The sequence below is a fragment of the Condylura cristata genome, unplaced genomic scaffold, assembly GCF_000260355.1.
Source record: "Condylura cristata isolate star-nosed mole 26May11 unplaced genomic scaffold, ConCri1.0 scaffold00002, whole genome shotgun sequence".
In the NCBI taxonomy this organism is placed as follows: domain Eukaryota; kingdom Metazoa; phylum Chordata; class Mammalia; order Eulipotyphla; family Talpidae; genus Condylura; species Condylura cristata.
The window spans coordinates 54,347,364-54,359,619 of NW_004567103.1; the positions used below are offsets into that span (position 1 = coordinate 54,347,364).

Here is a 12,256-nt window from a genome sequence, read left to right on the forward strand (position 1 = left end):
GATGCATACTGATTTCCTTCTTATAAGTTGAAATCCTCATGAGGCCAGAGACTGTCATTTTGCTTTTTATAGCCTTAGTACCTGGTAAATAACATTTTCTCAAAGAACGTAAATTGTCAGCCTGGAATACATTAAGATCTATAAAATCTAGATATATAATGGAAACTGCTTTTTCTATATTAGCACAGAGTTAAAAATAGTCAAACAGCTATTCTGAGAAGATTCTGCTTTTATCTTAGAAGAAAAGGAACTGAACAGCTAACAGGAAAGTAGAAATCACTTAACTGACCAGTCTGTGGATGTCTCAATAACCTGAAGTTTTGTTGTCTGTCACATTGTCTGTCTTTGTCGGATAGTGTCTTGTAGGAATGCCTACCTTTCGATATTTGTGCTATTAGTAAAAACTTAAGTCTGCTCAGATAATAGCTGTTAATTCTGTCAATCTTTAAAATTGTGAACTTTTACAGAAAAAGAAGGCATTGCTAGAGTTTTCTGGATAGGCTTAAATCAGCTATTCTCTGCGAGAGGCTGGGAATGGTCCAACCACAAGCCATTAAACTTTCTCAACTGGAACCCAGGTAAATTCTTCTTACATACTAAGCACAGAAAAAAACGCTTTAAGAAATAGGAGATTTCCACTTACTGAGACCTTCTAAAAATATTAAATCTTGACAACTCTTAATATGGTTATTTCTCAGGAGAATGTCTTTCTCCTAACTGTCCTGTATTTTGATATTAGTCAAGTTGAATCACACCATGGAACACGGAACATTTATCTCCAACCTTTAAGCAACCCTCCATTTCTAGTTAAGAGCAAGATGAGCCCCACCACAGGCCCAGAAACATAATGTGTCTGACTGATACATACTGTATTACCTCTACAGCATCTCTCTAATACAGAAATATTCGTGTTTTTTTTTTTTTAACTCTTCAGGATCTCCCTTCTATAGCACCCAAGTGCTGACAACATAATGGTTATATTTTATTACACATTAACTAAAAGGACATTTTATAGTGAATAAAATAAAACTTTAGTTATCCAAAAGATATTTCCCCAAAAAGGTTTAGATAACTTAAAAAAAAGTTAGGTTTATTTTGAATATAGACTTATATATTAACACTTCAGGACAAAGCACTCTACACTTATATAAGAGAACTAAGTTCAGTAATTACTGGTAGGTCATTTTAATTAATGAAATGCTATTAATTGTAAATACTCTTCTCAGTAAACAGAATCTTAAACATTATTTAATCTTTAAGACCATAAAGATCACCAAATCATAACTCAGTATTTTTATTGTATAAAGTAGATAATCAAGAGCTGCTGACCATAGGATATCACAGGATATGACATGGTTTTTCAAGGGGCAGAGGTTTGGTTTTTGGTTTTGGTTTTGTCTTTTAAGTCAGCTGTGTTCTATCAGAATATAATCCCAAGAAGTCTGTATTATACAAGAATGACCTGCATTAGCATATAATTGTCCCCCGAGGTTTATACATTTTATTTATTAAGTTTCAACTGTTTAATGAGCTCCCATGGAAGCAAAAAATTAGGAATATAAATTATTTTTTCTAACCACCACCCTGGTCTAAACATCTCCTTCTAACTCTTTGAAAATCCTGCCATTGAAGAAATGCCTAGTACACCGACAGTAGGTGGATCAAGCTGTGCAAAAATGGATGCTGAGTCTGGTCTGTGGCACAGTTTCCCCTGTGAAGCTACACTTCCCTACATCTGCAAGAAACCACTAAACGACTCAGTGGCATTAACAGGTATTTTTCTTACTTTCTTTTACAACTCTATTAAAGTCACAGTTTTGTAAAGGAAATCCACTTCAGGTACTATTTCCTCCTAATCTTGTCCATGCAGAAAAGCATTTGATTTTTGACCCTGTGGTTAGATATCAGCAACTGTATATAAGTAAAGCCTGGGTTTGGTGTATTCCCATAGGAAGATAGAGATATGCTAGATAGGAAATATATTTCTGTTCTTTTTCCTTATGCAATGATTCTCAAAGTATGGTCCTTAGAACAAAAGCATCAGCTTCATCTGCACTATTAGAAATGTAAATTCTCAGGACCTACTCTAGATTTCCTGGGTTAGAAGCTCTGAAGGTAGGACCCAGTGGTCTATATTTTAAACAGCCTTCTAGATGATTATGTTGCACACTCGACTTTGAAAGCCACTGCTCTAGGGCAAGGTCTTCTGTATTACCTGCCTCTGAGAAATCAAAAATGATGGACACAGCAGTGCTCCCAGACTTCCCCAACCCTTGACCCTCAATGTCTTCCCCTCTTCCATCCTTCTTTGCCAGACTGGTTCTTTAGGTCTTTGTGTTGTAAATCTCTGGAAAAGGAGAGATGCAGAGGGACAAAATGTATACAGAGAACATGTCTATTCCAGGAGTTTGAAGGACCTGACACAAGAATAGCTAGCTTTTTGAAGAGAAGGAAGTTTACCCTTCCTGTCTTGCACAGATCCTACCATATATCTGGCATTTGATTGAAATCTCACTGAATATGAGACTAATAGTCAAAACTGGGAGAGGAAAAAAGAGGTTTTAAAATGTCTTGCTTTAGAGAATATTGAAGGAAGGGAATAAAGAATGAAGTGGTTTATCATCCATAAAAATTTCTTTAGTATTAAAAAATGAGTATATAAAATAATGTAGGGGCCTGTTTTAAAATAGTGGGGCAAAATGAACATTCATTTTCCTAGTTGAGTCAATTCACATTTAGTCCATATAAGAAAAGCCATAATAGAAAAGACAGCACAAATGAAATTTAAACCAGAGTGACTGATAATAGATCAAATAAATATCCTATAGTAGCAATTATTAAGTAAGCCATAATGTTCCTATATGACTGAGTGGTAGGCATTTATTAAAATAATTGTGCTAGCAGAAAAATACAAAGAATAAAATTATATGCCTACTTACCATTTTAATTTTATAAAAATATGTACTTACAGAAACAAAGACTAGGATAAGAAAATGATTAAGTTCAATTATGAATGATTTTCTTCTATTCCTTTGTCATAACTATAAAATGCAATAGCAACAGCTATTTCAGAACATTTAAGTTAGTTATCTTGCAAGTGAGAGAAGCTAGTTAAACCTGAATTATGCCCTTTAATAAAAAACAAACTGTCCACATTATTAAATATTGTTTTCATTCAACAAACATTTCAAACAGTCACAACTATTTTCTAGTTTTATGAAGAAAGGTAAAAGTATTCTGTGCAGTTTTATACATCACTGTTTTTCAGTAATATTTCTTCACCACTATTTGATTATCTTAGCCTGGTCACAACAATGAATCACTAATTCCATGAAGACTCTACTTTTAATTAAGGGGAGGGAAAAGGGATGCCTTTGCCCTTTCCCTCTCTTGCTGCCCTCTCTTGAGTATAGAGTGTATAAGTGCTGTTCCTTAAACCTCTTTCTTTTGTTCAACAGTGAGCACTAGTGCATGTCACCTTGCTAAATTTACTATGTATGAAAGGAGGGTCTACCTTATCATCACCTCTCAAAGACAGCAGGTACCAGACAAATCTCAAACTCAAGAAGAGATTTGTCAGCCATGGTTTCCATACTATCTTTTTGTCTACTGGGGCTAAGGGCAATCCCTTCTTAAATAGTCTGAGTCCAGCCATGTAGCACATTTATATCCCATAAGTCATATCGTTATCCAATCCCCTGTAGTCACTTTTATGTGCTGTGTATACATTAGACACCACATAAATTCATGTCACTGTACTATCTGATATCACATTCCCCAGTTTTCTAGAAGCCTTGTAATTCAGGAAAAAGGAATTTACAATGTTATTGATTCAAAATAATGTATCTTTACTTGAATATAAATAACTACTTTTCCCACAGATATTTGGAGTTACTCAGACACCAACTGTGATGAAGGCTGGCTGCCAAATAATGGATTTTGCTATCTGCTGGCAAATGAAAGTGATTCCTGGGATAAGGCACATACGAAATGCAAAAGCTACAGCAGTGACCTCATCAGCATTCATTCTTTAGCAGATGTAGAGGTGGTTGTCACAAAACTCCATGGTGGGGGTAAGTTTCTAAAATATCCTATTTGAGAGGTTTGAAACATTTTAAAGTACTCCTATTTTCAGAGTCTTAGCAAGAATGAAAGCTTATAATTTGATCCTGTGGATAGTACTGTCCAGTAGAATTTTCTGGGATGATATAACTCTTCTGTAATCTGTGCTATCCAATACAATAACCACTGACCACTTTTGACCTTTGAGCAGTTGAAATGTAGCTTTGGCAACTGAAGAGCCAAATTATTACCTTTATCTTATTTTTTAAAAATTTATCTGACTAATTTAATCATACAGCCATTGATTGAATAATTTCCCTCTTTTCTTGATTCCTTCCAGAAAGTTAAATAATGATTATTTCACTTTTGTAATTATTTGAAAGCTAAAAAATGAAAACTCAATGTCCAGTGTTACAAACTCCTCCTAGGATTCACTAATAATAAGAACTATTAGAAGATACCTATTATGGGCCAGCATGGTGCTGTTTTTCCTAAAAAGCAGCATAGTAATTCAGGCTGTGAAGGACAATATTCTTGTTCTAGTTTGGATATCTGTAGTTGTACTTGTGCAAGTTTATTATTCTCTACAAGGCAGGGTTTATCTTAGCCAGATAACAGAAATTCCCAGTCTTCAGATCATAGTACACTGTACTATCTACTCTCCTGCCTAAGTGGACTGAATAACCCTCACCACAGAGTGTGCTTAATTACCAACATTTTAATAGACTAATTAAAAAAATCAGGGCTCTTAAAACTTCATATCAGAATGCCAAAATCAGTAATACATACATACCTACCTACATACATACATATGTATGTGTGTGTGTGTACGTACTTAAGTAAAACCAAACAATAAAACATTTTTCTTTTAGATGCCAAAGAAGAAATATGGACAGGCTTGAGAAACATAAATACACCACCTTTATTTCAGTGGTCAGATGGTACTGAAGTTACTCTAACATACTGGAATGAGAATGAGCCAAATGTTCCCTATAATAAGACTCCCAACTGTGTCTCCTATTTTGGACAGGTAAGAAAACTATGGTTTATATCTTATTGCTGTGTCTAATAATAATATTGAGGTTACTTTGGTTGGTATATCTGTGTTTAAAGAAGAAAAGAAAATGAAAGATACTTTGATAACTACTGAGAAGAAAGGGAAATAATTACTAAAAAAACAATCTGTTTCCTGTCTGAGAGTATCTATTTTGTTCTGAAGCAGAGCAAGAATATCCCTTTAGGACTCAAATTCTCCTGCAAATTGATTCTAATAAGCTGCTTTTTCTTGAGACCATCACGGTGATATTTCGCCTATAGCCACAATTTTACTTGGGAAAAGAAACCTATCTTCTGAACTCATGTTCAGGTTGTTTTATAGTTACCCTGCTTTGAGAAGTGGGAAAAAATCATTTTTATTAAAAAATTAGACCAAACTTTTTCAGAGATTCTCTTACTCCTATAGAATGCTTTAAAGTCTATTGAACATGATTTAGTTAAAAATTCAAGAAAGATAGAATCTTGAGCCAGAAGGACCCATCATGTTTATACTAAATCACTCTCCTATGGACTCCTAATTGTTTAGGTGGCTGATTGTGTCACCCAACCTTCTAAAGAGATTTAAATGGAAACCACAAATAGTATGGGTTTTAGAAATGTTTCAGTAGCAAAATGTGTTTAGAAAAGTGTCAAATATCAGTTTAGAAGAATGTCACATCTCTATTTAAAAGGATATCCACTTTGTCTCTACAAGAGTATCAAAGGTTAAAATGAAGTGTCATAGGCAAGAGTGAACTGATAGCATACTAAAGAGCATTCTAAAATACAAAACTGACCTTGATCATAACTGACATGAAAATTTAAATAGAAGAAAGCAGAGTGACTTAGTCAATTAAGCAAAACAAATGTTAAGTAGCATATTTAAAAACAAGAACTTTGAAGTTCAGACTACAATTGGAGGAAACTTGATTGTGGACTCCTTAGAGAGTAGCTATTATAACCACCATAGTCATCTGACATATAAGGAAGCTGAGGCAAAAGGTTAGTTGATGTGCTCAAAAGTTTTTAAACTGTGTGCAAACTTTTTCACATGAAAAAAAAAATGCTAGAACTATGCTAACTATTTATAGTGTCTAATTCTCTCTTCAAATTCTATACTGTCTTTTGATACTTTTATAGCTTTTCTTATAAGAAACTGGAATTCATCTGTACTGTGACCTTGAGGTGCTGCTGAAGTAATTGGCTGTGAGCCACAGCCGTGCAGGCCTATTGGGTAACATTTTCTAGAAGTATATTCCAAGATTTAATCATTCATTCGTTCATGTTGAATCTCTTCCTTCCCCTCCCTCCTTCTCCTTCCCTTAAGTTTTGTGCAAAGAAACTGTGTTGATTTAAAATAAGTTAAAGTTCACTCTAAATATACAGCAAATAAATTTTTAGTGGAATTTTTTTTCCTGTTTTTTTTAAAAGGTAGGTCAGTGGAAAGTCCAATCCTGTGAAGAGAAACTTAAATATGTATGTAAAAAAGAGGGAGAGAAAGTGAATGATACAAAGTTGGAGAAGACATGTCCTTCAAATCAGGTATGTACTAGTGACATGTGTGTGTCACTTTTATGGGGAATATAGAAAAACCAACAGAGTCATATACAGCTTAGCTAACCAGTAACCCCAGAAAACTAACATTGTGTGCTGAAGCTACCAACGGGGGGCAGAAAAGAAGGGGGGCGAGAACGAAGTGGGGAGAAAGCATATTAGACTATAATGGTGGACTGTGGGTCTATTGGTGGTGGGTCCAGTATGGTAACACCTGAAAGGGGAGAGCCTTTACTTCTAGAACAAACAATATTGTAATCCAATGTTACGCCAATAAAATATACTAAAGTAAAAAACAAATTAGGTATTTAAAATCCCAGTGTTAATTTTTCTAAGCAGTATAATACCTTCTTATTTTATGGTTAGGGATGGTGTTGAATAATTCAGACATGAACTTAAGCAATTTAGATTGGAAAATCCAGGATATTACTAGCACTGTTTGTTTATGTTAGAATGAGTCAGAGGTCAGGGAATCATACCATACTGGTGTTCTTTAGAAGAAACAATGCATTTCTACCCACAAAAGGCATATGATCATTAACCTCAATGCAGATATCTTTAGTTCCCCTACTTATTCCTATTCAAGAATAATTCAACTGTACTGTACTCTTAAGGTGAAATAGGCACTAAGGATAAAAAGAATTAAGACACAACTTCTATATGACACAGAGCCACAGTCTCTGGAGAGTATCTGTGAAACTGTATCCTGTCCTCATCATCAGGTGTATAAATTCACAGACTAAATCCTTCATTTCCACAAGTTGTAAAATGTTATCAATGTAACAGAACATTGCTTGTCTGGAGATAGTTTGACAATATGTCTCTTCTAACTTAGGGCTGGAAGAGACATGGAGAAATCTGTTACAAGATTTATGAGGATGAGGTCCTTTTTGGAACCAAGTGCAATCTGACTATAACTAGCAGGTATGTATCTACTTGTGAACTTTTAACTACAGGTTCCTTTGCCAAATGATCTTATTAAGAAAAAGAGTGCATCTTCAAATGATGTAGTACCCCAATCATTGTAATAAAAAAGAAACATGCTAATTTGATCTTGTTTTGTAGATTTGAGCAAGAATATATAAATGATATGATTAAAAAGCATACTAAATCTCTAAGAAAGTACTTCTGGACTGGCCTGCGAGACATAGAGTCAAGTGGAGAATATAGCTGGTCAAGTTTTAATGGAAAAAAGGGAGCTGTAACCTTTTCTAATTGGAAATATCTTGAGCCAGGTAAGTGCTTTAGCCCTCATAGCGTAGAATTCAGTGACTTGTAAAATGCACTGTCCCTCCCAAATATGCCCTGTACTTACCTTTGAAAGTGACATCATTGATGAGCTTCAAGACTAAAGTCTCCAGGACCATAAATAGAGACAATGACTATCCTTTTCCTATGAAAATCCTTGGCAATAACTCATCATAAAAAGCTATAAAATTCCCTCAGAGCTTCCTGAGTAGTGATTTGGAGAACGATGTACCTGGAGAGGGCACGGAAGCTCTTGCCATTTCCCCATCCTGGGCTCCATGGATCTCTGCCATTTGGCTATGGATCTGTATACTTTATTACCCTTTGTGATAAATCAGTGATCAAGTCAACATACCCATAAAAGATTTAGAAGAAACTGTTGCAAAAGATGATGCAGAATTGACACTAAATAAAGTGAGCAAATAATTTGTGGGAAAGGAGACAAGGAAACAATTGATCTTAACATTTTAAAGGCCTGTACTTATGGTTTAGATATGAATGGGTTTGCCACTAACTATGATTGTGGACAAGTCACCTATTCCTCATCTAGAAAATAGATATGATAATATAAACTATCTTTTTTTTTTTAAAGATTTATTTATTTGTGCATACAGAACTGGGGTATAGACCAGAGGTTCAGGAGCGGCGAGAGGCTTCACCAGAGACAGAGTGGGGAACAGAACAGGCAGATCGACGAAGTACACTGCTGAAGGGAGCAGCGGGCAGGTCAGGAGAGGTCTGCCACGCCATGTGGTCACTTCCGGGGCAGGCGGGAATCGAACTCATGCGGAAGCAGCTTTAGATTCTCAGTGCTGTGCTTTAACCCGCTGCGCCACCAGGGAGGGTCCTATAAACTATCTTTTTATGTTGTTGTGAGTAAATAAAATTCTGGCTGGCATAAATAGTAAGCAATTATATGCTACTACATACCTATAACTTTCATTGTACCAACACATCCTTTGAAATGTATAAAGTGTCTTCAGGCTTATTGTTATCATTTAAAAACTCTTCAAAGTTGTTAATGTGAGCCTCTCAAGCTGCCCTGACAACATAGTGGTTTAAAGTACAACTCTGGATGTAGACTAACTAGATTCTAGTCCCAAGTCAATCATTTACTAACACGGGACCTTGATTAAATCATTAATTCTTATTGTCTCTATGATGATAGAGCCAAATGAATTGGATCAATTCATTTAATCCTCTTAGAATAGTGCCTAACAAATAGTAAACACTTCTCTATATTATTATGTATAATAACACATTTCTCTCCCCCTTTTCCCTTCTTATTTTTTCTCTGCACATTGCCTCAAATAAGGGGTAGTGGAACTAGAAAATGCTTGGACTTTAATTTTAAAATTTAATCAAGGGCCTCCATGCTGGCCTATGGTTTAAGTCTCCATGCTATCACCACCATGGTCAAGGTTTGATCCCCAGCCAGGAAGCTAAGGCTTATGGCACAGCAGACCTTTCCTGTCTTTCCCACTGCCCCCTCAGCAGTGTATTTCAGTAGATCTGCCTGTTCTGCTCCCCACAGCTCTGGTCCCTACCCTCGTTCTTCTACATACACAAAAAAGAAAAATGTAACTTAAAGTTTCCTATTTAATCCTAGCTCTTCCTGGGGGGTGTGTGGCTATGTCTACTGAAAAGTCTCTTGGAAAGTGGGAAGTAAAAGACTGCAGAAGCTTCAGAGCACTTTCAATTTGTAAGAGCATAAGTGGACCTGCTGTACCTGAGGAGACAGCCCCCAAGCCTGATGACCCCTGTCCTGAAGGCTGGCATAGTTTCCCCACAAGTCTTTCTTGTTATAAGGTAAAGTAAAATTCTTGTTTAATGACTCAATGAAGTTATCTTTTTACCATGTCCTGTACAAATTAGGTTGCTCTCTACACATATATTTGACCTACCTAAGTGTTTGGGGGCACAGAGCATTGATGCTCTGATGTCAGACAACAGAGTCCCACAGACCACTCATGTCCTATCCCCAAAAAGAGATTCAGAGCCAGAAATGACTCTTTCCTAGTGTTTGTTGTTGTTGTTGTTCTGGGAAGTAGGGTGAGTGGCTTGCCAGACTGACACTTGGCTGTGATTCTCACAGCTCTCTAATTCTTATTGTCAAAAGAAGAGTTCCCTCACTTCTAACAATGTAAAAAATATATGCTGAAGATGTGTATCAGCCCACTTGGCCACCTTCTGCCAGTATTCACACACCAAAGCAGTCTCTTCTTTGGTTCTTCCTGTATTCGTAGATATCTAACTTTATTATGTTCAAAATGTGTTGTTAGCACATTTTTTGGGTGTCTACTCCCCAAGACATTCCTGTACCCTTTACACCCTTTCCTCCTGGATCATTTTATCTCTCAAGGTCCTAGTTTCATAAGAGAGCATGGTAATTTTTGGAGCAATTTCCCAGCTTGGCTGAGGAAAGCCATCATTCTGACAACAGTGGCTAGCACTGTGCTGGCCTTTGGTTGACACTTTCTTCAAGACTGTCTGTACTATGATTTATGTGCATTCATATATGTCTTCATGTACCTATAAGAATCCATTTCAGGAGCCCACACATTTGACATTAATTGACCTTCATAATAGAAAATAAATGATTATTATATTTCGTTAAGATATTTCATGCAGAAAGAATTGTTAGAAAAAGGAATTGGGAAGAAGCTGAGAGATTCTGCCAAGCCCTTGGAGCACACCTCCCTAGCTTTAGTCATGTGGAAGAGATAAAGGAATTTCATCAGTTTCTAATGGACCAGTTCAGGTAATCTTTTTAGATTATAATCTTCTATGCTAAATGTGTTATCACCACAAATCTTAGTTCCCAGTTATAAACATAGTAAGCATTTAGTGTACATCTTTTCTATTTTTATATCCTTAGACATATATTTTCCTCAATATACAATGCTTAATTTTTTCTAATCAAAAATGATTTTTTTCTACATCAAAAATGATGTATACTGAATTTAAAAAACAGAAAATCACAAATAACAATATAAATTGCCATCCTTTTACTCATAGGGACTATACTTACTTTGTACACTATTCTATTGGCTAACGCAAGGCCATATTTGTGTTACCTACATAATACATACTCCATTAATAAAGAGATTGTTTGCCCACACTGCTCTTAGAAAGAGAACAAATTTTGAAACCAACACTGTACCATAGTTTGAAGAGAAGGAAGAAAGAAACAAATTCATTTGTAGCAGAAAATGATTCTAACTCTTTCTCCATGGACACCTAGCTTTTCACCACAGGAAATGACCTTTCTCAGCAAGATGTCCATTGCCCAAATTGTGCGTTGCATAGCAAAGAGTTAAGTCAGATTAGTTCGATACTTTTTCTGATCTAAATTTCCCATCTCTATTTGTATTTCAGTGAAAGGGATTCATGGTGCACTGAGTCGTTAAGACTTAAGATCTTTGTGACTGTTAATGGCAGCCAACCAAGGAAAGCTATTGTGGAGCAAAAGCAGTCATAAGATTAGAGAGGAAAGCCTTGCTTGCAGTGCCATCGCTGCTGTGTGCACCACCTCCCATGATGTGGCAAGATGGATTTAGATATAAATCTAAGGCTTACCAGGCTAAGCACCCTCATCAAAGAGTGTTTATTGGGGGTTATGGCAGAGATACTGTTTTTCCTCAGATACCAAATGCAGCAGGAAATTTGGTTGAGTAGGAATTTTAACACAAATACACATTTACCTTTTATGTAATGTCTTCTTAACCTAATAGCCTTAAAATCATATTCTTAGTGCTTGAAGTAGAAGAAATTTATAAAAAGAGAATTTCGGTTTGACTTGATTCCCCAGTTACAATCAAATTTTTCCTTCAATTTTCCTAAAATTCACTTTATAGGTAAGTTATTAGGAGTTCCAAACTCTTCTTTTTCTCTGCCTACAAATAAGCCAAGTCAAACGAGGACTATGACAATTGAGGAAACATTTTCTATCTCTTACTACACACAAAAACACAAGTAGCTACTATTTGTCTATATAACACGTTAATAAATCCCTTGAAATCACTCTTTTTATACTGACTATATAGTAAATGCAAATGGCAACTACTCTTTGATCATCTGCTTGGTTTTACTTTTGACTGTATGAAGATAAAATGCCTAATGCTTACTTAAAGAAGCATGGAATTCTGTACAAATACCCCAGGCCCAAAATACATATTGTGTAAAGAGCTAGAAAAAATGAAGTTACATTCACAATTAAGTGTGAAGAAGCAAACTTAACCTCGTTATTTTAGCCAACTTACTTTTTAATTATACTATATTTGACAGTTATCTAGATCTTGTAGTTTAGAAATCCAACAATTGGAGAGAATGTTGTATCTGAAACTTATTAGAAACC

General features: G+C 35.7%; 1 protein-coding gene across 1 annotated transcript in view; it reads left to right on the plus strand.

Annotated features, from left to right (window-relative positions):
• The window catches only part of LOC101634968 (lymphocyte antigen 75), a 70,763-nt gene that overhangs the window by 16,672 nt on the left and 41,835 nt on the right, over positions 1-12,256 (plus strand). Inside the window, exons 4-12 of the mRNA XM_012728196.1 lie at positions 468-578; positions 1,633-1,773; positions 3,882-4,073; positions 4,935-5,092; positions 6,529-6,639; positions 7,487-7,575; positions 7,717-7,886; positions 9,509-9,708; positions 10,518-10,660. Of these exons, the coding sequence (XP_012583650.1) occupies positions 468-578; positions 1,633-1,773; positions 3,882-4,073; positions 4,935-5,092; positions 6,529-6,639; positions 7,487-7,575; positions 7,717-7,886; positions 9,509-9,708; positions 10,518-10,660 (1,315 nt within the window). The remainder of the gene's footprint in view (positions 1-467; positions 579-1,632; positions 1,774-3,881; positions 4,074-4,934; positions 5,093-6,528; positions 6,640-7,486; positions 7,576-7,716; positions 7,887-9,508; positions 9,709-10,517; positions 10,661-12,256) is intronic.